The sequence below is a fragment of the Orcinus orca genome, chromosome 8, assembly GCF_937001465.1.
Source record: "Orcinus orca chromosome 8, mOrcOrc1.1, whole genome shotgun sequence".
Taxonomy (NCBI): domain Eukaryota; kingdom Metazoa; phylum Chordata; class Mammalia; order Artiodactyla; family Delphinidae; genus Orcinus; species Orcinus orca.
Window position 1 is genome coordinate 16,018,008 of NC_064566.1, and position 25,743 is coordinate 16,043,750.

General features: G+C 40.5%; 1 protein-coding gene across 5 annotated transcripts in view; it reads right to left on the reverse strand.

Moving 5' to 3' along the window:
- The window catches only part of ALKBH3 (alkB homolog 3, alpha-ketoglutarate dependent dioxygenase), a 69,118-nt gene that overhangs the window by 35,685 nt on the left and 7,690 nt on the right, over positions 1–25,743 (reverse strand). For 3 of the 5 annotated variants that reach the window (XM_033411081.2, XM_033411072.2, XM_004264027.4), the window contains exons 6-8: positions 25,273–25,376; positions 23,591–23,679; positions 16,683–16,892 (exon numbers count right to left, since the gene is read on the reverse strand). In XM_033411081.2, the coding sequence (XP_033266972.1) occupies positions 16,683–16,892; positions 23,591–23,679; positions 25,273–25,376 (403 nt within the window). Of the gene's footprint in view, positions 1–3; positions 4,564–15,466; positions 15,610–16,682; positions 16,893–23,590; positions 23,680–25,272; positions 25,377–25,743 lie in introns of those variants that run through there. The other 2 variants (XR_004478614.2, XM_049713178.1) reach the window with 2 other exon arrangements.

Below are 25,743 nucleotides of genomic sequence, written 5' to 3' on the forward strand. Positions count from 1 at the left end.
CAACAGAACATGACACTGGTCGAAGAGATGCCAGCCTCCACTCAGCCAGACTGGCTCTGTCACTTGGTGCTGACTGGCCTTAGGCAGGTTACTTCACCTCTCTGTTCCTGAATTTACTCACTTGTAAAATGAGGATGACGAGAGTACCTGCCACACAGGGCTGCTGTGAGCCTCAACTTACATATGTGAGAATTACTTGCAGACTGGTACGTATTAGGTACAGCATAACAGCTATTAGTATTAGTATTATCAGCATTCAAAATGCAGAAAAGCACATTCTGGCCTATGAAGGAATTCAAAGTCATGTATACAATAATTCTTTACATCTGCCTTATTCTGTGCCCTGTGTTTTGACATAGTGTTAGGAGAATAGGCTTTCAAACAAGACATGGTGTGATGAGTTTTGACCCCCTTCTCATAATTTATGCTAATTCACTAATTGGTACCTATGTTAAAACTAGTCACAACTCTTCCGATAGCTATTTTGGTATTTTGGAGATATATTCTTGTTTCTTTCCAGAACAGTCAACAACAAGATTTTCTCAAAGAAGGGAGCTCTGCTGTGACCAGAACAGTGTTGCTAAACTGAGACTGGCTGTGTAAGCCTTTGAGAATGGATTGCAACTCCGGAGCACCTAGGATACAAATGCCTGTATTTACATTGCCCCTTTCTTCCAGAGCTCAAAGTCAATTCACGTCCAACACCATAATGAAGCCTCCCAGGGTGGGCTGCAATATGGCCAACAGGTGGTGTCACTCCTCCTCCACCGCTGTCACAGGGGCACATTAAACAACTTCCTTGCTCAGAGCAACAAAGAGCACGTCAAGAACTGAGACAGGGACAGACCCAAGTTTCCTGACTTCTTCACCTCCATTCCGGGCAGATTCGTCCATTCATCTGCTTCACTTCCAACGCATGAGATTACATTTGGGTTACTACAGGATTAATTTCACTGCAATGCTGTGTTTATGTTTATTATCGTAGGGGTGCTTCTGAGAATGTAACTGTTTACAATGATTTCTCCCAGGAAAATCAAAATCAAAACAAAATGAACTTCCATAAACAGTCTAGGTTCCCGCCCCCAGCCCTTGGCAGTGACTTTGTCAAGCACTGTCATAACTTTATAAGCAGAAGATATACACAATGTTTGAAATAACTTTTGGTCTCAGTGACTGATTTTGTGTCTGCCACCTTTTGCCTTCCAGTAATAAGTAAGCACCAAAACATTTACCTCTGACCCCTCAGCCAACCAGTGGGAAGGTGACCCTGTCCTCAGGTAGCCCAGCTCCATCTCAGAAAAGCAAAAGGTTGCTCTCTGAAAAAAGTATTCCAGACAGAGGAGATGTATGTTCTACTGAAGAAAAGATATCAGAAGGGAGTGCATCGTTCATGAAATCAGAGGGTTCAAGGCTCCTTGATTTAGGCTGTAAAGTCAGTTACCAGATCAAGGTTCAACACAGCTAGAAACAGAACTGTTGCTGCCCTCTATATACTCCAGAAGTACAACGGGGCCTTAATCTATAAACCAAGCACAGACACTAAGACAGGAGAGTGCAGTGGACAGGAAAGACACTTAACACAACAGGAAGAGAATCCTGAGATGAAGATCTCTTAGAACATTAAAACATTATTGGGATAACACTGTACCTCAACTACACTTCAATTTAAAAAAAGAAAAAAAATACACTACGGAGGAAAAGCATGTTCTAGGAAGAAGGAATTGTATATGCAACAGCCCAGAGGCCAAGAAACCAAGCCCCATCCTGTGTACACAGGTCTGTGAGACCAGGGAGCACGTGTAAGGAGTAATTTGGAGAAGTTAGAAAAGTTAAGAGCCAGCATTTTCTCATCCAGTGTTGCTCTGACAAAGCCACTGTAATAAAATGCAAATTTGATCTCAGAATTCCTCTCCCTTGCTTAAAATACTTTAATGACATCCCAAAGGTTTCAGGATGAAGTTCAAATCCATTAGCTTGGCACCCAAGGCTCCTGATGACTTGCATGCTCCTTCTCTTTAGTTTCAGCTCCTACATCTCTCTCACGGGCATGCTGTGCTCCAAATGAATGGAACTACTTACAGTTTTCCAAACATGAAAAAAAAAAAAAAACCCATTATTGGGGAGGAGGGAGCGCTAAGGCCAGTGGAAGAGAAGAGGGGAGCACTGTAACTCTACCTGGAAACATGAAGCAGGAGTAGACCCAGCAAGTGAAAGAGAATTCCAAATGCAAGAGGGAAACATCAGCATGGACGGAAAGTGATGGTCAACAGAGCCACATTTCCCTCACTATTCCTAAGATCTGAGGTTTTCAAATGAGAGAAAGCCTCAGGTTGGTTTGAAACACATTACATCCAGTATAACCATTAGTTGTACCAAAGGGCAAAAGAGGGTGAGCCTTCACTTGGCAGGGGGCTACTCTCATCAGTCCCTGAAGGAGACAGTGATACCAGCACACTTACAGCGAGAGGTGATGTCACTACTTTGCTGCTTGTTATTCGTTCCTTCCAACACCCTTGGCTTAGGAAGTACATTCCCAATTCACAGGAGACAGAAGGGAGGGCAGGGGATTCTATCAAGGCAACACAGAGCTCACGAATACTTCCTTCCCGAGACCAGAGCAGCAACAGACCAAAGAGCCACGCTTTAACTTAACCAAGATACACAGAGACTTTTTCCACTGAGGAAGCAGGTAAAAGGCCAGAGGAGCTCATGAGGCTCAGCATAAGGGCTCAGTTGATAAATGGATAAGCGACAGTGGAAGCACAGTTCAGACTGTTTAGAGGAATGCACTCACGGCCATTAAGCATGGTTAAGTTACCCAAACACTGCTCTGTAACCCTTTTGATTTACTCAGGTCTTTCTTCAAAACAAAACAAAACACACCCATTAAAAAGCCATGGCTTAGGATAAAATTTTCCATTCCTGATCCCAGATAGAAGAAACTTTTAGGGTCACAGTCAGTCTACAGGGTGGGTTTTGCTGTTGATATTCTTGGTTTTCCACACACTTGAAACCTCACAAGTAGATGGAAAAAGCAAAAAAAAATTTTTTTATATTAATGTTAACATTCTCACTCCCTCCTCAACCAGAGCCAATTCATCTGAATGCTTAATTATAATTTCCAGTGAATACTGGGGTTTTCCAAAGTTCCATAACTTTCACCAAGATCTCAGCCTATTCAGTTTCTTTTAGAAAAATGTTATTTAGGGACTTCCCTGGTGGTCCAGTGGTTAAGACTCCGCACTCCCAATGCAAGGGGCTAGGGTTCAATCCCTGGTCAGGGAACTAGATGCGACATGCCGCAACTAGGAGCCCACACGCCGCAAATAAAAATCCCGCGTGCCACAACTAAGACCCGGCACAGCCAAATAAATAATTTTTTTTAAAATGCTATTTAGGAAAAAAAAAAAAGCCTGGGTGTATATTGTTATATCATTACAAACCACCCAACAGATAAGAAATCTAAACGTTTTTCTTTTCACTGGAAAGGAAACGTCACACTGTATGAGATCTATGTAGATTTTTCATGTAATTGCGCCTTTCTTGTCCTAAAAAAGGTGTCTTAGAAATTATAGCGTTGGCCAAAAAGTTCCTTTGGTTTTTAAGTAAAAATAAAAGACACTTTTCATTTTCACCAAGAACTTTATTGAACAACGTATTCAACCTTTTGTTCCACTACCTTCTGCCATTTTCCAGGCAACTTCATAATTCCATCTTCCCAAAACTTTTAATCTTTTTGGGCAAAGAACTGTTCCAGGTGCCTTTTACAGTCTTCCAGGGAATTGAAATTTTTTCCATTAAGAGAATTTTGTAAAGACCGAAATAAATGGAAATCTGAAGGTGCAATGTCTGATGAATACAGCAGATGAATCAGAACTTCCTAGCCAAGCTATAACAGTTTTCGCCTGGTCATCAAAGAAACATGTGGTCTTGCACTATCTTGATGGAAGATTATGCGTTCTCTGTTGACTAATTCTGGACACTTTTTGTCAAGTGCTGCTTTCAGTTGGTCTAACTGGGAGCAGTATTTGTTGGAATTAATCACTTGGTTTTCTGGGGAGCTCGTAATAGAGGACTCCCTTCCAATCCCACCATATACACAACATCACCTTTGGACCAGCCTTTGGTGTGGTTGGCAGGGGTTCATTTTGCTCGCCCCACGATCTCTTCTGTTCCACATTATTGTACAGTGTCCACTTTTCACTGTCCATCACAATTTATTTTAAAAATGGAACATTTCCATATGTTTAAGTAGAGAATTGCACGCAGAAATACGGTCAGGGTTTTTTTCGCTTAACTTATGTGGAACCCAAACATCGAAGCGATGAACATAACCAAGCTGGTGCAAATGATTTTCAATGCTTGATTTGGATATTTTGAGTATGTCGGCTATCTCCCACATGGTATAATGTTGATTGTTCTCAATTAACATCTCGATTTGATCGCTATTAACTTCAACTGGTCTACCCAACTGTGGAGCATCGTCCAGCAAGAAATCTCCAGCATGAAACTTCGAAAACCACTTTTGACACGTTCGATCAGTCACAGCACCTTCTCCATACACTGCATGAATATTTTTTTGTGTTTCAGTTGTGTTTTTATCTTTCTTAAAATAATAAAGCATAATATGCTGAAAATGTTGCTTTCCCCCATCATTAATATTAAAATGGCTACACAAAAATTCACCAATTTTGATTTTTTTTTAATGCACACTGACATGACAGCTGTCACAATACAATCTAACAAAATTGTTTCAAATGAAGTTAAAGACAACTAAGCGCTACTAGAGCCATCTTATGGAAAAAAACGAACGAACCTTTTGACCAAGCCAATACAAACATCAGTGCTTGAAAATCATCATTGGCATAGTTTTTTTTCCTACTATAAAAGTAACATAAGTTCACTAGAGTAACTGACACACTTGTAATTACCTGTTCAATGTCTGCCTTCTTGATCTCTGATAATAAACTCCATGAGGGGAGGGCTATGCTGTCTTTCCCTTTTGAAATACACTCAATGCCTAACACACATATCAATAAATATGTCCTGAATGACTGAGGAAAAGCACCAAGAAAATATAGAAATCACCTTTAATCCCGTCATCCAGAATTCATACAACACATACACAGGGAATATTCTACACATACAATCGTGCACTCATTTTTAACATTGTATTGTGAGCATTTTCTACATCTTAGATGTACTGTATTTTAAAAATATGGCTGTATAATATTCCTTTGTATGAACACATCCTTCCTCCTTTAAACTCACAAATTATTTTTTGACCACCTACATATGTTAGGCACTACGCTAGTGCTAAGGACATAGCAGTTAGGTACACATGGTTGGAAACAGAGATTTTAATATACCGGTAACACTCTAAAAAAAAAAAAGAAAGGAAAGAAAAACCTACTGCAAGTAGATCTTGGACTAAACATCTCTGAATATATTTCTAGGATATATTCTTTAAAGTGGAATAACTGGATCTAAGGGTATGAACTTGAAGGCACTTTGATTTATACATCAAACTGCTTTAAGAAGGCTGTGGCAATTTATAATTCCAGCAAGAAAATGTGACAGCACCTGCCTTCTGAGCGCATCACCGGTACTGGAACATTATCAACTGGCAAAAAAAATTAGGGAAAAATGGCAATTCATTCTTCAAACCTAGAGTTCTTTAATTACTAACCAAGTCCACCGTTTTTTCACATGGCTATTTGCTGTTTGCATTGCTTCTACTGTAAACTCTGTTCGTGTCTTTTGTCCGTCGTTCTATGGGGTGTTAATGTTTTTCTTATTGATCTGTAACCATGTACAGTAAGATATTTTCCCTTTGTTATACTTTCTATAAATATTTTTCTCATTTGCTATTTGCGTTTTAACTGCATTTATGATATTTAACACAGAATAGCTCAAAAATTTTTACAGTCAACTCTACTGATCTTTCTTTGGCTCTCCTTCATGGTTTTTTCCCGTCTTCAAGAAACTTAAATATACAACTGCAATTCCTTTCAGTTAAAAAAAAAGTATACTTTTTAGATTTAACTCTTTAATCCACCGAGAGTTGGCTCCCCACTTTCCTGCCCCAAGTGTCTTTTCATAACAATTTCCAGGTACTTAAACCAAGGCATCCTGCTAGGCTTTCTGGACATGATCAACCATGGTGTACGCTGCTAAAGTACCAGGCATGTTAGGGACCATTTGCACCCAGTACTGCTAATTCTCACCACAAGCCTGTAAGGGACATGATACTCTCCTTTGTATTATAAGCAAAGGAAGCTGGAGGCAAAAGGCTAAGGCAAAAGGCTGGCTAGAGGCATGTAGGCAAGTATTTGAACTTAGATCTGCCTGGCTCTAAAGCCTGTATTTTCTCCACCGTGCTGTGCTCTCCAAAGTTCTCTCTCTTTCTTCTGACATCCTGTAACTATTTCCTATCTGAATTATATGGCACCCCGACTACACTGTAAGGGTCACAAACATCAGCAAGCAGCATGAACAAGGGGCATGGGCCAGGCACAACCCAGTGGGGAGCGGGGACCAGGAGAAGTGGAGAGCACAGGGCCGCACACAGGTGGGAGCCGCTCTGCAGCTCCCTCACCGTTCCCCTGGAGTTGCCCGACCTTCTGGGTTTTCCAGGGAAACTGATAACGGGATTTTTATATGAAATCTCCTGAGTTATAAATTTTGGCAACTAACTCAGTTTCTTTAAAAACCCTGGGAAGTATATAAACAAAACAAGTCTGAGGACCAGTTTCCGCTTAAGAGCTACCCAACTGAGCCGCTGGTGGACCCCTCACATGACGCCTTCTTTTATGCCCATGTCTTATCATCGTATGTAAGCTCCCAAGCAAGGCCACACGTTATCTGCCAGGCTTCTTTGATGCCCCTTTGCCATTCCACATGGTAGTGCCTGAAACAAAGCTCAGGAGAGATATGCTGCTTCAAGTATCATATTCTTAATCTCAGTGATCCCAACGCAATCAGAAAAGGCCATGGACGCAAAATATGCTTCCAAATTAATGATCTTAGTCAACAGTGAGACATTTGGTTTTCCAAGTCATCTCTGATCTCCTAGGTGAGCTACTTACTAGAAATTTTTCCATCTTCTTACTAAGAAGATGCTTATAAAAACAAAACACGAGCAGAAAGGTCAAACAAAACAAAGTAGAAGCCCTCTACCTGTTTCTCATTTCCCAAACTCACAAGAAGCACCCAACATACACTAACTATTATTAGTTTCTTCATTGGAGGCATCAGGAAAGGCTTCGAGGCTACAGTGGTCCCTTGAAGCCTGGAGAAGACTTAAGTTAATGAGAAGGTGGAGAGCATGCCTAAGGAGCAAAGAGATAGTTCAGCAGAATAGTGCAATCACACAGGGAACAGTGAGACACCAAAGTCGGTGGGGCACAGATTATGTAAAGATTTGACAGTCTGGCTGAGGAGTTTACATTTACGATTTGTTCCAGTAGGAGCAAATAAAGACTTTTGAGTTGGAAAACAAAGTGATGAAAGCAGTGAGCTCAATCCTGGCTCTCTGTGCCTCTTTCTCTCTTCTTTTGCCCTGAATTAATAATGGTGCAATTCCATAGCTTTACATATTATCTAGATTATTAGTTTCAATTCAGTTCAACAAATAGTTGTCTGTGCAATGTGGAGCAAGCGACAGAACACGGTGCCTCAGCCACCTCACCTGTACCATGGGGATAACAGCACTATCAACCTGACAAGATTACTGGAGGCTGCATGTAAAGCACTTAGAACAAAGCCAGGCACAGAGTCAGTACTATACACTTGTTATTGATCACCATCCCTTTACTGTTGTTATTGCTGTTGTTATCCTGACAATTCCCAAATGATACCTCTAGCACAGACCTGTCATGTGAAGCCCAGACTTCATAGACAATGTCCTACTTTACATTTGGAAGTCTCAAGTATCTCGAACATACCATGTAGAAGAAGGAACTCTTGATTCCCTCTACAGACCCTCCCTAAATAAGAGCAAAATAAAAAGCAAAACCCCCTGCTCCTTCTCCCTCTGAGTAAACAGCACCTCCATCCACCAACTGCTCAAGCCAGAAACCTGGTTCACCCTCCAGAACATACCTCAAATTCATTCACTTTGTTCTTCCCCACTGCCACCACCTGAGTCCAAATCAGCAGTCTCCCACTAAAAATACGGAAACAGGGCTTCCCAAATAAGATCTGCTAAAGGCGCAGTGGTTGAGGATCCGCCTGCCGATGCAGGGGACGCGGGTTCGTGCCCCGGTCCGGGAGGATCCCGCGTGCCGTGGAGCGGCTGGGCCCGTGAGCCGTGGCCGCTGGGCCTGTGCTCTGCGGCGGGAGGGGCCGCAGCAGTGAGAGGCCCACGTACCGCAAAAACACAAAAAACAAAATAAAAATATAAAAATACAGAAACAACCTTTTTATTTTATTTTATTTTTAAATAAAATACACACACACACACACACACACACACACACACACACACACACTGCTAAAGGCTGGGACGTAATGATAAACAAGACAGAAGTCAACCTTGCCTATACAGCATTTACAATCTACTGCTAGCTCATACTTTCCTAAAAAGTAATGTAGACAAAGATAACAGAATCGAAGACAACCTTGAATATCCATATTTAAGGGGTGTAAAGGGAAAAAAACCTCAAAGGAGGCAGAGAAGTAGCAATGAGAAAAGTGTGAGAATAGCTAAGATAATACAATATTTCAGAAGCCAATTAAGAGAAAGAAAAGGCAGCTAACAGATGGCTAAGTTTCAGGCAGAGAGGTGCTGGACACTGGTGACCAACGTTACAAAGAAGAGGAGAATGATGATTGAGAAAAGGCCAGAGTATTCGCTCTTTAGGACAGTGGTATAGTATATTAGCACTGTGGTGGGATGGAGCTAGAGAGCAGGTGTTCCAAAAGTAAGTTAAGTTGTAGGAAAGAGAAACTGCAGATAGAGACAACTTATCCCAGAATCCGTGCTTCAAAATCAAGAAAAAACCAAGATGTTAGAGTGCCTGCAGAATCAAGCAAAGGGTTTTCTCAAGATGGTAAGAGATAGAATAGGAATTTCCCTAGCTCTCCAGCCCAAGAATCAGATACATGGTAGAGCTGCTTGACAAGGATGGTCAAGGCTTTTTTGCAGACTGAAATGATATTTGAAAACTAAATGCCAGCATGTGCTACAGCTACTTAGCCTGCTGGAGCCAAGTGTCCCTTTACTTACCCTACCTCCCAACTTATGGCCATGCCAAAATGTTCCCCTCTCCTCTTTTTTAATCATTTCTTTCCAGCTTGTTTTCCCAATCAAATTGTGGTGTTGCTCTGCCCTTGAGAACCTGGCTGGCTTCTAGACAGCTTCATCGATCATCAAAGCTTGCAGCTATATTTGGACAGAAAAGTTGTTCCTACAGCACTGATGTAAGAACACAGCTGGACTTTTTGTTCATAGTGGTAATGTATCTTTTAAATCTGACATAAACAAAACATATTAGTTACGGAAATTATGGAGACAGAATAAAGCTAGGACCTCACAAAGTCATCTCTACAGTTAGTCTGCTGACTCAAACCACGCTTGCAAAGATGGCATCCTCGATATCAATCTGGAAAACATTACTTTAGAAAAAGAAGCAGCTGTTTCTGAAATAAGATCTGCTAAAGGAAGAGGCTAACTGGAAAAGCATAGATTTGAAATGACCGAGGTTATCTGTTCAAAACAGCTTTGAACTCGCTTGCCACACACAAATCTTTGGGTTTTTATCAAACTCTTTTCCTGGCTTTTGACATGGATTTGGCATGGAAGGTTCTAGCGAGGTGAGTGAGAATACTAAGTACGAGGGACTGGCACGTGCAATCAATCATCCTATACCGGGCGAACCCAGTGATTGTAAAAGGCAAATGCAGTTTACAGTGAAACACCTGCTGACAGTGTTTGTTGTTCAGATTTGTTGTTGATATAGTATCAGTGGTGGGGTGTGGGTCAGAAGTTACTGAATTTAAGCAAAAACAAGCTTGGCTTTACACTGACTGTTACGGTCATTCTAGCCACACTGAATGTGCCTTAATGTAATGAAGATGCCATTCTTGGTGATATAATGTTTCCAAGCAATGCAACTTAAAGGAACTGCTATTTTGAAAGAGCTTCCACTCAACACTGTAGCACCAGAAATAAACACTCTCCTTCCTCAAAGAGCGTACAGAACAAATTCCACGAAGCCTGACATTCAGCTGACCCCAGTCACCAGCAAAAGTGCAGGGTTCTCCAGTCATCCATTAAATCAGAACATTCATTCCCAAACCATTCCGGGACATAACCTGATCAGACATAATCTCCCACACCCACCCCTGCGCCCTTCCACTGTGTCCGCTGGAATTCTCATTCAATGATGAGCAAACACCCCCCCTAGATCCGCAACCTCATGTGCTCTGAAGGTTCCCTCTACTTCCTTGTCCTAATCAAGAACTAGGTCTCTCCAGAAGATTTCAAATTCCCTGAAACTCTCTCTCCTGTGGAAGCTGATCATGTCTCTCATATCTACAGAGTCAGGGGATACTCCTTATTAACACTTTCAGACCATTATTCCCATGCCTCTCTTAAAAATACCTGCTCCTCTGAGCTCCTGTCGTTAAAGCTGTCCACCTCCCTTCTTCTCTGCCTTGGTCCCAGGAAGTATAACAACCTCCTAATTGGTCTCCTGGCTTCCACTCTTGCTCCTATCTAGCCCGAGCTCCACGCAGTAGCAACTGACCTTGTAAAATTTCAATCGGAACATGTCACTCTTCTGCTTAAAACATTTCAATAGCTTCTTGATGTACTTAAAATAAAATCCGCTCCTTCCTGAGGCTCAGGAGTCTCAGCGTGATCTGGCCCTGCCCCACTCCTCCTATCTCATCACTTGCTACTCTGCTCGCTTGCTCACTCTGCTCCACTGTGGGGCCTTCTCCTCCTTCCTCAAACTCACTAAGCTCTTTTCTGCCTCAGCTAAGCAGTCATCCACCATGAAAGTGTGGCTTATGAAAGATGGAAAAATTACCAGAAGGCTTAGGAACAGTTTTTTAGAGTATGGCAAAGTGGAGGGAAAAAAACTCTACCATTGAGACAACGTTTAAAAAAAAGTTTGCAAGCAGAACCCATACCTAATTGGGGCACACAGAAACCTGACGAATCACTTTGGAAAAGGTTGTTCTCCCAAGACGAAAAGTACTATCAGTGGCAATACGAAACTGGGAGGCTCTCTGCAAAAATTAATTCTTCCCAGTGGCAGTCAGGACATGGATTCTAGCCTGAGACAAGGCCCCAAGGAAGCAAATGATGATTCCAACTCCCAAAAGGTCTTGTGTCGGTAGAGAATTCAGGTCCTACCAGGACTATTTATCTTTATCTGCTTAAACATGCACAAATTAATTTCCCACTCACTCACTTATGCTCTCCAAACCACTGCATGACCCTACAGATAGGAGCTCAAAAACTCAGCCACCATTCCTGACCCACAGGCCACTTTACCCTCTCAGAGTCTCCTTTGTACTCCCTCAGTGAATGCCATTCACAGTCCAAGGCAAACTTGGAGGTTGGCTTTTTCTTTTTCGATTTCCACATATGAAAAGTCACCGTAGCATCCACCATTTATAACAGCTTAAAAATTCACTGATTACTGCAATGACTTTCATAGTGCCTTTCACGGGAAAACTTCTCTGTTACTCCCATAAAGTAGCTACCAATTATCATCCCCATTTACAAAAAAGGAGTAAGTATAAATGAGGCGGATAAGTGCTTTTTACAAACGTCAGTAAATAGGAAACAAAACCTGATTTTCTAAATTTCATTAAGGAATGTATTAAAAAGATGATGGTTATCAACAATTTCTTTCAAGTAGGTCTTGTAATTTCTCAGAACAGATGCTGTAATCAGAAGATGGACTAATGAGAAGTGTGGATGCCCGGAAGAGCCGCAGCGGGGGTTCTGGCTGAGCACCACTCCATGAAATACTACACAGTCCAGTTCATCCAATTTTCAAATGTAAGCTAGTCAGTTTATATTATTTTGGATTCCAATATCCTCACTTCTTCCACAGTCCTGGAAAAATATTGGTATTTATGATCAAACTGACCTTTTCATACTCCACTCTTCCCAGTAGTGTGTAAAAAACCAATTAGCAAGGGAGGTACTAGGAACCCAAACGCACTGGGAACTCTCAGAACCCCTACCGTTACAAGTAGTTTTACAACCATCTCTTTTGGTGATATGAACAGAGTTCACATCCTTCAGAAAGTGCTAGAGAGAGGAACGGTTAGAGAAACGTCCAACTGGCCTCAACTCAATCACCTCGAGATGGATAGAAGCCCCTCACGTTTTCAGGATTCAGCTGAAGGACAGAGCTTACGAACGGGTAATTTTCTAGAAAACAAGGCTTTTGGCATCCAAACCTTCAGTGCATCACAAACTTCCTATTATCTAATACCCACACCCCCCAACTCAGCCATCACTGTTTCTATGGTAACCGACAGAGAAATAGCAGCCTGCCAAATGGCTTTTGTAGTTCCTTTTCCAGCTTGTTTTTCAGTATAGACTTAAAACTATACTGGGAAAAGGACCAGACTACTCTTTACAACAGGGACACGATGCAGTTTGAAAAGTACAACTGGGTTTGGGACACGAGCGTAGAAAAGCTTTAACGAGTCCAGCTTGGGAGAATAAAAAAAAGTTCTTGGGGCTTCCCTGGTGGCACAGTGGTTAAGAACTCACCTGCCAATGCAGGGGACATGGGTTCGAGCCCTGGTCCAGGAAGAACCCACATGCCACGGAGCAACTAAGCCCGTGCGCCACAACTACTGAGCCTGCGCTCTAGAGCCCGTGAGCCACAACTACTGAGGCCCGCATGCCTACAGCCTGTGCTCCGCAACAAGAGAAGCCACCACAGTGAGAAGCCCGCGCACCGCAACGAGGAGTATCCCCCGCTCGCTGCAACTAGAGGAAGCCTCTGCGCAGCAACGAAGACCCAATGCAGCCAATAAATAAATAAATTTACAAAAAAAAAAAGGTTCTTAGTTTCTAAAAAATGTCTACTGAGGTATATTTGGAAAGCTTTATTTTTGTCTTAAGACAGTGTATCCTGACATTGGCCTGAAGATGGATATGATGCTATTCATTCAGGTTGAACTGAATTAACAAAAGAAGGGATGGGGTGAATGCAAGAGCAAGTCTACTATGCCCCCAAGTACCTTATTATCATTAAAGGAAGTGGTAATTGACTCTAAAATCAAAATGAATGAGCAGGAGTTGACAAACTTGGACCAGAGGACAGTGAAACGAGGATCAGCATCTTGGAGCGGAGTGAATGTTAATCCTAGGGGTGACGCATGCATGAAGCTGCCTGAGCCATCTGCATGAACCAGAGGGGCACTGATGCTTAGGAAACAAAGATCTCCTTACCATCTCAGCACAGCGAGAAATTGTTAGGAATGCAGTGTGTGGAACTGGGGCAGCTTTCAGAAGATCAGCAGCTATAGAGAACTACTACTTAAGGTGCCAGACTGCAAAACAAACAGCTGCTGCAGGGGTGGAGGAGTTTGAATGTTTAAAAAAAAAAAAAAAAAAAAAGGCTAATTCTGCTTGAAAGTGGCCCCAAACAGATGCTTTTCTGTCTCAAAACTGCATACTTGAATGAGGTACAGGCAATCTCACGATTCCTCTATGTCAGCTTTAGGTGAGAAACTTTGACTCAAGTCAAGCAGGTATTACCTTCTTCTCCTCTGATAGTTTAAAACGAACTGGATTTTGAAAGAGATGCCCTCCCACAACCTCTAGCACACTCCAAATGTCTTGATGACAGACATGAAAATTACAATCTATAGTAGCATAGCGAGACAGGTTCCTAGGAGCTACAGAAAGTCAAGACTCCTACAAATTCCACACAGAAGACTAATTTATACTTTCTATTTTATGCTTTTACTTTGAGTTGTACAATATGAATCATGAGCCATGTTCTCAAAGCTATCACCACAGTTGAGAAAGAAAAGTAGACTGATTTGCAATAAACTTTTCCTTTCAATCCTTCAGAAAAGGGATCATTATCCTGTGATAAAGATGATGTACTCTAAGATACATTTCCAAGGATGTCAACTCAAAGAAAGGCTTCTGCACTTTAAGTTTAGCTAGATTTGTGGAGCCCATGATTTTTAAAATCTGTTAAAGAAACTTGAAGAAATCCTTCCAAAAGTTCAAACCTGGGTTTTGATTATCCAAGAATGGACTTTATGGGTTCTGGAGGAAAAAAGTAATTTTTAAACTGTATTCATTAATGCATGATTATAATTTCCCCATCTTAAACAAAAGCCAGATTTGAAGGAATACACAACTGCATCAAATTCAATCATAGTTAAGACTATGCTGGAAGCCAAAACTTATTAGAGTCAGTAACCTGACATACTGACACATTTATATTTCTTCCCAAATCTGTTTCCTCAGTCAACTTTGTTTCAGACAAATTTTCTTACTTATCAGATCTGTATTTTCATCAAATCAGCTACCATAGTTATAGTGCAGATTCCCCTGCTACTAGTGGACAATTAAAGGGACTTAACCACATTTTCAGTGTTTCATGGCCTGTGCTTTCACTCATGTTCACCAAAATAGACCCTAAGAAGCCTTGAGAAGACAATGTTTCAGTAAGTATGGTCACAGAGATTTTGTTCCAAATGGTTGCCTTCAGAAACAATGCTAAGTGGTAGTTACATTTTCCATCCACACACGAACCTATAACATAACTGAATTATATTACCAAGAAATAGCTCTTGATCACCATGAATACGTTTTTATATGAGAAAATGAAGACCTTCAGCTGCCTAGAGGGGAAAAAGAATAGTAGTATTCTGGGCACCGGAACACTGTTAACGCTTAATAGTTGGAAACTGCTGGTACAGCAAAATTAATTATCCAGAAAGCATGCTTTGGGAATTTTTAAGCTTAAAATCTATAAACAGGCCAAAAATGTTTTTAAAAAGGGATGATGGTGGTGGTGGTGAATGTACGTGTACAGAGAAGCAGTAACTGAATACTTAATTACTTGGCAACAAAGAAAATAACAGCAAAGACTTGGAGACTCGGATTACACCAAAGATTATATTGGACACACTACAGCTTGTTTTCCAATCAGAAAGCTGGACGGATAACTCCGGGAGGGGGGCAGAGCACTAGCACGGGACAGATCAGGAGCTCCAGGAGGGGAAAGATGACTTCACCTTACTTATCCATTGCTATAGCCCCAGCTCCCAGGACCATGCCTGGCAAAAAGTTTGCGTTCTGTATGCCTGGCTTGAGAAGAGGGTCTGAACTTTAAAATGAGACACGTGGTGTTTCTCCACTATTCATACAACAGGAGACTTACTAAGGGCAGGATGAATTCTTCACATGTGTGAACCTGGGATTTAACTGAGTGGAAGCCTACATACGAAAGCATAACCATACCTTGCTTCTCAGGTGGTACTCCCTGGTACATGAGAAGGCTGCCTGCCAGTGAAACCGTGAAGGTATTCAAAGTGCTCAGGGAGCAAGTTCCCTCAGTAAGTCACTGGCAACTGACAATCCCTCACTAACACAGACTAAAGTTTCTGTGCAAACAAAAGCAAAGAAAACCCAGTCAACAGAAAATATACCAATGAAGGGTGCTTAATGGCATAAATGCAAAACAACACAATATGCTTCAAAATTCCATGCTTGGAAACCCAAATACGTGTCAGAAAAACAGCCCAAAGAAGTATATCTGATGCAGAACAGACACAAGCACTGACTGCCTGATAATTATGTGGTCTGGATTAGGTCATACTCAAAACACAGCCTTGTAGGCCTTCCACACTGACTGGGTCTGGTTTAATGTTATAAACAAAATGACTGGGAACCTTGGTTAGAAAAAAACCACAAATCCTGGAAATAAGATAATTTGGTAGAGATTTGCTCTTTTCTTAGAGTTTCTACTATCCTTCTATCTACCTTAGTCCTAAAGTTCTATACTTTTTGATTTAAAAACACTAACAGCCCTCGTATCCCTCAAATGTCTTGTAATATAGGTAAGAGCTGGGCTGGACAACTAAAGTTATTCTACAGTTTAGCCACTGCTTGTCTGATAATCTGGCTTGAATTTCCTCTCTGAAAGAGTTACAGAGCCATCTGGATTTCAGGAACAGGCTAAGAAGGCAATGAGGATGCATGTGATGCTCTCTCACAAAAGAGAGGCAACACTGCCATGAAGAACACTTACTTAAAATTTCAGGGGTATCTTCCTTGAGACTCCCTTCCTTTGCCTCCTTGCCCCCACTAACTTGAACCTTGCCTTTATAAGCCCTCCTTCCTAGCATTTATCATAATTCCAATTACTTGAGTAATTAGTAGTATCTGTATACCCCCGTTTCCATGTGGACAGGGACCATGTCTGTCCTTTCCACCAATGCAAATAAGCCTCTAGCATGTGGCACGCGGCAGGCAGTTTCTGTTGCATAAGTAAATGAACGAATGGCTTCTCTGGAAGTCAAAAGTTAACCACGGGGTAAGCAATCAGTTGAAAATGTTTCATCAACAAAACACATACTCCAATCCCCTAAATCCGAAAATAGGAGCCTTTTAGAGCTCAGTTTTTTCCACAGAATATTAGATGGCAGGAGGAACATAAAATAAATAGACTACTCACTGGTGGGGGCTTCTTTCTCATCTCAAACATGCGTGTGGCACCAAAACTGAGTGAAGCAATGATGGGGCACCTCCCCAACGAAGGTTCGTCATCACTATGCCAGTCCACGCTGTCCTTCTCATTTCGGTAAAGATTGCAAAGCAAGGAGTTGAAGGTGTGGCCAGTGTTCTCTTCAATTTGGTTCTTCAGCATGAGCAGCACAGGATGCCACTGCAATCAACAGGCCAAGAAAAGGGGCAGAGACAGTTCACTAAGACACGAGGTGGCAGCCACGTGGAAAAACAGGAAGGGCAAAATCAGTCATGTTATAAACAGGGGCATGAAATAAGCAAACCAGCGGAAACGTAATAAACATAAGGCTAGAAGAGTAGTTTAATTCTCTCCTGTTATTTCTATTTTGAAGCAAGCTGACCTCTACACTTTTATTAAGGTATTAAATTTGGTATAGAATGTCATGAAGACCAGGCCTATCCACCCATCTCATCCTTTCCATGTTAAATATATGACGCTCGCAGAGAAGCAACTGTCAATACACTCAGGGCAGTCACCTCATAAGTCACTGAGGTATCGTGTGGAGCAGTAAGCCTGGTTTGTCACCACAGCTGACGGGCCACCAAGAGTTAGCAGATGCAGACTGAGGCCTGAGGAGTGAAACAACTCTCCTGCTGGGTGGCCCTCTGTTCCATTCCTATTTTATCAGGAATGGCAGAACTGCTGTTTAAAAAAGGTATTTAATATTTCCAGAGTGGCAAACTTCCTAAAAACAGAACCTAGAGGGGAAAAACATTCTACAGAATGGAATCATAACATGGCTGTGCTCTACAGAAGATTTAAACAGAGACCACAGCCCTGCCTGCTGAGCACCGAGTTCACCCCTGTTTGTATGCGGAGCTCAGCATCTTGCCACACATACTTTAGGAAGCTATGACCTCTAAGCTTGGGTTGTAGTTGGGGGCTACAATGAGCACAGCTCTGGTTGTGGTTCTTGTTAGAACTCTATGTCCTGCCTCCAGGAAACCTCAAGTGCTTTACAGAGCTTCCTGGAGAACAGGAGTTCTCACACCACTAGCAAAGATTATTGAGGTGGGAATTCCCTGGAGGTCCAGTGGTTAGGACTCCGTGCTTTCACTGCTGAGGGCCCAGGTTCAATCCCGCAAGCCATGAGGCACGGCCAAAAAAATAATAATTACTGACGGCCCCAAAGAACTTCTGTATGTATGGGTTACAGCTACAACAGTTACCATATTAAAAATTAAGACTAAAAAAAATTTTAATTTTTGGTTAATTCATTTAAAAAATAACCTCATTACATGTTAACGTATTATTTTATGAAAATTAACTATTTTCCAATACAAAAAATTGGTGAGAAGAGTGGCACTGTTTTGCAAATCTCTTTAATGTCTGACTTAATAGTTGATTCTAATATCTGCTTCTGCATTTAATCTGTTACAATATGTTGTTTCTGTTGAAGCATACGAAGAAAACTGCCTTCACACAGGTATGTAGTTAGAAAAAGGAAGAATCTTTTATAGCCTTTTCAAATAATTGTAAATATTCTTTGACATTACACCAAAACTCAACTGAACTGATTTCTTAAAGGTTAGATGCAATGGGGAATCTGAAACTATATCAACAAACGTTTCATATTGTTACATCTAAATCCTCTGGTCTAGAGTGCACTTTGAATGGATGTTTTAATCTTGCATGATTCTGTAACATCAAGCATTGGTCATTTGGAAAATATTGGCTGAGTTATGCAGACCCTTTTAATACTGACATATTTCGTTATACAATAACAAAAAAACATCTCCAATATCAAAAAATCAAAAAACCACTGATCTCTTCAGAAAAAGCTAAGTAAAGGGAAGAGGTCAGGCTCAAGGTGGTGGATATGAGTTTTTCCAGAATTCCTAATATTTCCTTGAAACTTCAAGTTTTATCATTAGTGACAAATCTTGTCCATTATTTTCCTGGAAGTGACACTTCATTCATTTTTGAGAAAATGTCTGCTGAATACTCAAGTCTGAATAACTAGTTTGTGTGCCAGCTGCTCTTCCAAGTAAAATGGTCCATGACAAAAGTAGCTCATTCAGCTTACAGCTTAAACAATCACACAAGTGTTTTTCCTCGACAACCATCATACTTGGTTTGTAGGAATGCCTTATGCATAATTTCCATTTCATCAAACAATTAAAAAAGATCAAGACTTAATAAAACTAATAGTGCTTACTCCTTCATCAAGGGACATCCTTAAAGGAAATCAGCATTTTTTCTTGTTTTTGTTTTTACTGGAAGTGCAGGTAGTAAAGAAAACAATGATTACTAGTACAGTTTGGTAGCAGTGTCTTGATTCATGCTAAGGCACCGGCAATTTTATTCACCATTACTTTTGTATCACTAGTGCAAATTCAACACAGTGAAAAATGTCACCTAGTCTTAGCATTACCATAAAAATATCTTTGACCTTGTGAATTCCCAGAAAGAATTTCGGGGACTTCCTCCAGGGATCTACAGACTCTACTTTAAGAACTACCACTTTAAAGAAGCCCTTCAAGGACTTCCCTGGTGGCACAGTGGTTAAGAATCCGCCTGCCAATGCAGGGGACATGGGTTCCATCCTTGGTCCGGGAGGATTCCACATGCTGTGGAGCAACTAAGCCCATGTGCCACAACTACCGAGCCTGCACTCTAGAGCCTGTGAGCCACAACTACTGAGCCTGCGCTCTAGAGCCCGTGAGCCACAACTACTGAGCCTGTGCTCTAGAGCCCGTGTGCCACAACTACTGAAGCCCGCATGCCTAGAGCCCATGCTCCGCAACAAGAGAAGCCACTGCAACGAGAAGCCCGCGCACCGCAACGAAGAGCAGCCCCCGCTCGCCGCAACTAGAGAAAGCCTGAACGCAGCAACGAAGACCCAATGCAGCCAAAAATATAAATAAATAAATTTTAAAAATAAATTTAAAAAATGAAAATAAGGAACCCCTTCAAAGTCCACGTTCTATGTTTGAAAGCAAAGAAATGGATGTTCAGCAAAGGAAAGCATAATGTCCTTATAAGGTATATCCCGTGACTATTGTCAGGTAACACTTCCAGGGAGTATATGTGGAAATCACTCAGCTTCCCTGTCACATGGAAATCATGGTAAAAGCTGGCATTCCAGGTGGGAGGGAGGGAGACACAAGAGGGAAGAGATATGGGAACATGTGTATAAGTATAACTGATTCACTTTGTTATAAAGCAGAAACTAACACACCATTGTAAAGCAATTATACTCCAATAAAGATGTAAAAAAAAAAAAGCTGGCATTCCTTGTTATGGATATTAGCATTATATTCTAAGCAGAGGATTTTATTTATTTATTTTATTGAAGTAACACTGGTTTATAACATTATATAAGTTTAATGTGTACAACATTATATGAGTTGGCCAAAAAGTTCGTCCGGGTTCTTCCAAAATTTCTGTTTCTATATACCATACTGCGTGCTCAACACCAAAAATTTAGTTTCCATCCATCTCCATACAGCTGATCTCCTTCATCCATTTTGCCCTCCATTCTGCCCCTTCCCCTCTGGTAACCACCACTCTGTTCTTTGTATCTACATTTGGTTTGTTCATTTATTTTATTAGTTTTTTATATTCCACATATGAATGAAATCATACGGTATTTGTCCTTCTCCACCTGACTTATTTAACATAATACCCACAAGGTCCATCCATGGTCTCACAAATGGTAAGAGTTCATCGTTTTTTAAATGGCTGAGTAGTATATATATACCATATCTTCTTTATTCATTCATCTGTTGATGGGCACTTAGGTTGTTTCCATATCTTGGCTATTGTGAATAATGCTGTGATGAACACAGGGGTGTACATATTAGTGTTTTCATATTCTTTGTATACATAACCAGAAGTAGGATAGCTGGATCATATGGTAGCTCTACTGTTAATTTTTTGAGGAATCTTCATACTGTTTTCCATAGTGGCTGCACAATTCCCATCAACAGTGTAAGAGGGTTCCCTTTTCTCCATAGCCTTACCAGCACTTGTTATTTCTTGCCTTTTTGATAACAGCCATTCTAGCAGGTATGAGGTGATATCTCATTGTGGTTTTGATTTGCATTCCCCTAATAATTAGTGATGCTGAGCATCTTTTCATGTTGTCCATTTGTATGTCTTCTTTGGAAAAATGTCTCTTCAGCTCCTCTGAGAAGAGGATTTTAAAAAATAAACAGCAATAATAACAGACAAAACTTAGAACAAGAAAACAAATGTTATTAAACTAACACAGGTTAGTTCAAGAGAATAAGTTTCAAAGTAAAATTCCATAATAATGTTAGCAAGCTGTATTTCCTATTTATTTTATGACTTAAGCTTATCTTCATGGCGATAAAGATCAGACGCTAGAATTATACACTTAACAAGAAACACAAGAATGTAAAGGAGGAGGATGAGAGCTTTTCGGCAATGTGACTGAGAAACTAATTAGCACTTCCTTGCCTTGCTTAGGGACTGAGCACTGTGATAACACCAAGTCTGCATTATGTTTCTAAGTGGATATATATTTTTTCTTGGTTATTTTTGGTGGTGAAGGAGAAAAGGAGAAAAAAAGGAAATAATGAACTAGAGGATTAACTTAGACTCTCCAACCAATACTCTATATACAGATCCCTCAGAAGTGAACGTCTATATTAAAATTCAGAGTCATCTCACTGTTCAGTGAATACATTCTATCCTTAAAAGACATTTGAGGAAATGAGTATGAGAAAATATGAATCACAAATGTAAAAGGACCTATTCAGTGGATTTCAAACAGTGTTTTGTAGAGACGTAGGTACCACAGAGATGTCTCTGGGATCACAGCAGGAGAAAGGAGAGGTCAAGCTGGTAGGACTGCCAGTCAGTCGAGATACTCTTTTATTTTCATACATTGGGTTCATACAAGATTTAGTTTGAAAAAAGACTAAAAGGAGTTTAATTACCTATGGTTGAATCTCTTCCTGTGCTATAGGATACTAAACTTGAGATAATAACAACTTTAAACTAGTACCCCCAACACATATATACACATTAGGGAATCCCCCCTTAAAAAAAATCTGAGGCATCACTTTTGACTTTGTTCCAGATGGTATACAAACTAAATTAGCAATAAATGCAAAGTTATGAGCCAGCCAAATTCAAATTAAAAAACTCTAATTTGACAACCTTAATATCCAACAAAAGAGGCTTGCTTGAATAAATTATGCTACACATAGATTATGGAATACTATGTACCTATTAATACAATGTTGTAGAAGAATATTTAATGATACTAAAATATGTTAATGATACAGTAAAATGAAATGTAGTATATAAATAATTGATTTTATAGAAAAATCCTCTACATATATTTGCCTAAAAAAAAAGAAAAAAAAGACTGGAACCAAAATATCAGGTGGAACTATTATCCAAAATTTTAATATTCTTCATATTTATCTGTAGCTTCTAGATTTTCAATAACAGACACATATTACTTCCATTATAAGAAAAGGATTATCATTTAAAAAATACTTTTGAAGAGTTGTCAAAATGTCTCCAAGCATAAGTGGACACTCAACTCAGCAGATCTTTGTGCCTTATGTTTATTCTAAAGCAGTAGTTCTCAACCAAGGTCAATTCTGACCCCTGGCAGATGTCTGGCAATGTCTAGAGCCATTTTTGGCTGTCACGAATGAGTGAGGGGTGCTTATGGCAGCTCGTGGGCAGAAGTCATGGATATTGCTAGACATCCTACAATGCACAGGATAACCCTAAAAACAAAGAATTATCCAGCTTGAAATGTCAGTAATACCGAGGTTGAGAAATCCTGTTCTGAAAGATTAACTAGAATGAATAAGAACTTCTTCCCCACAGGCTGTTTAATCCTCAGCTTCTCTGCTATGACTGTTGACAAGAAGATAAACTAATTCTGACAGAAACACGGCCAGCAGTCTATGCTGGATTGGCCTAATTCGATTCTCTTCACGTTTCCAAGTCAACTTCAGATATAGAGGGTCTCAATGCTTCCCCGGATCACATTCTAAATGCAGCTGTAGAAACCAGAGCATACAGCTATCTCTTTATGTGAAAAAGCCATGTTCCCTTCAGTCAATATTTTATCCCTGAACATTTTAGTAAAATGGTAGTTTATGATAACAAATTACTAGACGCTCTAAATGTGTCATATTTCTCTTTATTCCAATGCCATAAGCAAAACTCCATTTTCTTCAAAGTCTCTTTCAATAAAAACATAATATTATTTGCCAAAGGCAAGATTCCAGGGACTAAACAGAGTGCTGTTTCTTGGATCTTAATTCCATCATCTGGGCAAGCTTAATTTATATACTAGAATCTCTCTGTCTGTCATGGAAATTTTTAAAAACAAAAGAAGCAGCAGAGACAAGCCAAAGCAATGGTAAGTTAGAAGTATGAGAACTGCAACCACAGAATGAATGCAAAGTCAACAAGAAAAGCACGGATTTTTTCACAAATGGCAAAAGAGCCTGAGAAGTGGGAAGAAACATTCTGACCTCACTGGTCAGTCATAAGGCTTAGACCCCACAGCAAATATGTATCAGGAGGCACACAGAGGGCTACGGCCGGAAAAGCCTGGGGAAGGGGAGATTAGGAAAATAAACGATTCATTTCTCTGAAATCCTAGAGTCTGGTTCTAGTTCACTCTAGTTCCAGTTTTTTTCTCATCCTCTGTCTTTATCTATGGATCAAAAGCACATCAAGTGTAATAAGCCCAAAAACTCAGCGTGTGAACCCAGAGGAGTTTTTGAACTAGGAATCACCATGCAGCTCTGCAAGCTCTTACTGTTATTTTATAGTACTCTACATTTATAGTATACAATCTATAAAACCAAACCAACAACAACATTCCAACATACGTGAGGATTTGGTTCCAAAGTGATTCTTGAATAAGTGTAAGGAAGTTCTCCATACCATGCTGTAAGTCTTGGTTGCTGGTAAGTTACATCTAAGAAAGAAAATACAGGGCCTTTGAAATGGTTTGATGCTATTTAAAGTGTACCTACTGAGTGCCAACACCATGCCTTGCAATGTATAAGAAGCTATGAGAAATACAAAGGAAGAGTAAGGACGGGCCCTGACCCAAGGTTCCACCTTCACAGAGGGCGTGGGATTTCAGGAGTAGAATGGTGACAGCTAAAAGGAGGACGACAAGAGAAGGTACACTGGCAGAAACAGTATGGGTGAAGCTCTGAGGTGAGAATGTGTGTGACTTATTTGTGTCAGTGATGACATAAACAAGAGTGAAGGAGACACAGCGCAGATTAGGGAGGGTCTAAAATGCAGGCTATGGAGTCTGAATCCTTGTAGGTAGGAACTTGTGGCACCAACGTCCATACAAAAAACAAGACAAACTGTTCACCCATGTGCCACCCTTGTGTAAGCCCTTTTGATTCCAAATGAAGAAAAAAGTGCTCTGACCAATCATAGCATGTAGCTAATTTTAGTCAGAAGGTTTTGATGTCCAATTTATTTAGAGAGGGAGTTACCCATAGATCTGCTATTTTTCCTACAACTGATTTCAACCACTACAACAATAAAAACAACAATAATAAAAGCAGCTAACATTCACTGAAGGCTTACTATGTAGCAGGCATTCTGTTAAGTACTTATCATGCACTATCTCATTTAATTATCACAACAACCATGTAAGATAGGTATCAATATTATTATTCACTCTATTTTACAGATCAGAAAATCAGAAAATTATTTAACTGTAATTTGTTTAAAATTAACAATTATTTTGAAAGACAGAGCCAGCAATCAAAGCCAAGTCCGTCACCAAAAGCCCTGCTGTAGAAACTGCTGGGAATTAGAAGGCTGCCCTGAAAGAGCTGACTCTCATTCTGACACCTGAGTTACAAAAATGATGCCAGTATACTTTGCCTCTTTCTCCACAGAAAATTTAAATTCACTCAATGTGCCACAAAGGAAATTCTATGCTAGAGCACAGGCACTCCCCAGTGACCGCCTCTGGTATAGCAGGTACTGTTGCTTGTGGATGACCACAGAGGAGCCTGTTCCAAGTCAGGTAATCTCAACAAGCTCAGTAGAACACTACAGATGCTGAAGCTAAGGGAGACTGGACTCTTCTAGTGAAACTAAAATGAGAATAAAAAGCTGATAAAAAGGATCACAAAAGAATATATGCCAAATAGAATCAGGAAAAAAGTTCTGGAAGTTTCTATGAAGAAAGAGGAAAGCTGGCACCATTTGCAGTAATAAATAGTGAACAAACACAAAAGGAGATAAGCATATCAACCACAGTTCAGTCAAACCAAACGTCCTTTGCTTCCCTGAACGCCCACCTTCTGCCATGTTCTGAGAACCACTTGCTGTTTCTTCTGCCAGGTAGACCCTTCTCTGTCCCCTTTGACAGGCTAAGTCTCACTCATCCTGAGGCTTCCAGTCAGGTTTTGAATCTCTGTTTAAATCTGGCTGTGGTGCAAAGAAGCAACGGTGCAAAGAAGCAACGGTATTGGAATACATTCCGGAAAGGAAGACCAAACATCAACAACTGTGATCTCAGAGATCTACTTACCCTCTCTGATGCCAGTCCTCTGTTTCCAGGGAACATCCTGACAAAGCTGTTCAAATACTGAGTCGGCTTCTTTTAAGTCAACAAAGCCAGGATACAAACACACCCTTGATGCAGAAAGAACAGTTATTAACTAAAGAACACAGAAAAAGATGAGTTAGACTCTAATCATTAGCAGAATAAATTAATCTGGATGATGCTTCCTTTCGTGGGGAGATGAAATCATCTTACCACACCTCCAGAGCTTAATATCACCCAGATCACGATGCTCCAGATGTAAAATAAACCTCTTTCAAGTTAAGACAAATAAAAGAGGCAATGAAGGATAAAGAGGTACATGACAGCTTTCATAGCTATGGTTCAAATATTACCCAAGCACTGCTTAGCTGTGAAACCCTGGACAAGTTACTTAACCTCTCTGAACCTTGGTTTTTCTCATCTGTAACACAAAGATGCTCTCCACCTTATAGCATC